The sequence below is a fragment of the Trichechus manatus genome, unplaced genomic scaffold, assembly GCF_000243295.1.
Source record: "Trichechus manatus latirostris isolate Lorelei unplaced genomic scaffold, TriManLat1.0 scaffold00135, whole genome shotgun sequence".
NCBI lineage: Eukaryota > Metazoa > Chordata > Mammalia > Sirenia > Trichechidae > Trichechus > Trichechus manatus.
The window spans coordinates 6723164-6725082 of record NW_004444071.1 but is presented as its reverse complement, the minus strand read 5'-3'; the positions used below and the strand labels follow the sequence as shown (position 1 = coordinate 6725082).

At 41.6% G+C, this 1919-nt stretch overlaps 1 protein-coding gene across 1 annotated transcript in view; it reads right to left on the bottom strand.

Moving 5' to 3' along the window:
* SPEF2 (sperm flagellar 2) overlaps positions 1-1919 on the bottom strand; it is a 265827-nt gene that overhangs the window by 146921 nt on the left and 116987 nt on the right. The window contains exon 13 of the mRNA XM_012558083.1: positions 32-205. Within this exon, the coding sequence (XP_012413537.1) occupies positions 32-205 (174 nt within the window). The remainder of the gene's footprint in view (positions 1-31; positions 206-1919) is intronic.

Below are 1919 nucleotides of genomic sequence, written 5' to 3'. Positions count from 1 at the left end.
GAACAGGATTATAAATCATTCTGTCAATCACCTGATTGTGGTTTTCCTTTTGCAGGATGAGTTTTTGAAGCCTCTCCTTGAGGAGAAATGTCTTTCTCTTTTTCTGGCTCGGGAGGAGGAGGAGGTGGAGGAGTAGGAGGTGAAGCCTCAGCCAGGGAAGCTTCTTCTTTTTTCTCAGTTTCCTTTTCTTCTAATTTCTTATTAACTTCAAAAGAACAATAAAACAAACCTTCATTAGGGACTCCAGACCCTGACTATTTCATTTGAACTAAGACAAACCTAAATTATACCCACTTCTCACTTATAGACATGGTTAGGTTCCAAAGACCAGGTTGTTATGTGAAAATTGGTGTTATGTGAAAATGGAGGATGACCGTATCAGATCACAAAATGGAGGATGACTACATCATTACATAACTGCCAAATTACATCCTTATATAACTGTCAAAGTACATCATTACATAACTGCCAAACCCCTAAGAATCCTGGCCCAGTCAAGTTGACATATAACCTTAACCATCACAGCCAATGTTACTCTTGCCTCACACCTCAGCATTCGTTCCTGCCAGATGTACGATGTTAAGGTGCAAAATAGTCAGATAGTAGATTTTTTACTATTGCTGTAAATACAAAATGTTGGATACTGAGAGAGTTGATAAGTGAGGAGAGGTGTAATATGAAATTGTTCTTACTGGTTTAAGACTAAATTCATGATTTAGGGCTCTCCAGGAAATCATCCAGAACATAAAGCTAAGATTTTAAGACTTCTCTGTCTGGTAAGAAATACAATTTCCCTTGCCTCTTGGTAAGGAGCCCTGGTGGTACAGTAGTTAAGCACTTGGCTGCTAACTGAAAGGTTGGCAATTCTAACCCACCAGCCGTTCCATGGGAGAAAGATGTGGCAGTCTGCTTCTGTAAGATTTACGGCCTTGGAAACCCTACGGGGCAGTTCTAATCTGTCCTATAGGGTCACTCTCTATGAGTCAGAGTCGACTCAATGGCAACTGGGTTGCCTCTTGGTGCTGGTAGTATATGTGTGTGTATGCAGCAAGCAGAAAGGGTTGGGGAGGGGGTGCCAATGTAGAAGTAATAACCTAGGGGTACCTAATAAAAGAAATAGGAAAATAAAAGGTTATTTTGAAATTTCCAGCAGATAAACAAAGTAAAAAGGTTAAAAAGAAGGTGAAGAGCAACGTGAAGAGAAGAGGTGGGATGGGGAAATACAGAAGAGGAAAGGAATGTGCAGGACTGACTTAAATGAGCACATACATGCTCCATACACACACACCACCACCACCACCATCACCAACAGGCAAGGGAAACTGTAAAGCACTTAGAATAGTGCACAGCACGTAAGTGCTCAGTGAGCGTTAGCAATTCATTCGTTCATATAACAAATATTGAACCTGAATTGTACCTTGAAGGAAAGGAAGGGCCGTTACAATAAGCTAAAACCACTATTACTACTACTACAAATAACACTAGGCATAGTTCTAGCTGCCAGGGGTACAAAAGTAAAACACATCAGAAACAAAATCATTGGCCTTGTGAAATCTGAATCCTAGTGATGGAAGATAAACCATAAATATGATGGATAAGTGGATAAGTGAATTTACATAAGATGTTGGAAGGAGAAATGCTATGGAGAAAAGAAATAGAGTACAGCAAGGGGGATCGAGAATGCTGTGGGGCAGCTTTTTAAGTTTTAAATAGAGTGCTCAGCAGGGTAGGCCCACTGAGAAGGTGACCTGAAGACGGTGAAGAAGTGAGCCTTGTGGCTGTCTGAAGGAAGAGTGTTCAAGCCAATGAAAACCCTATGGATCACAATGGTCAGAGCTGCAACCGATCATGGGGATGCTGCAGGACCAGACAGTGTTTCGTTCAGCTGTGCTTGGGGTTGCCATGAGTCAAGGGCTGAG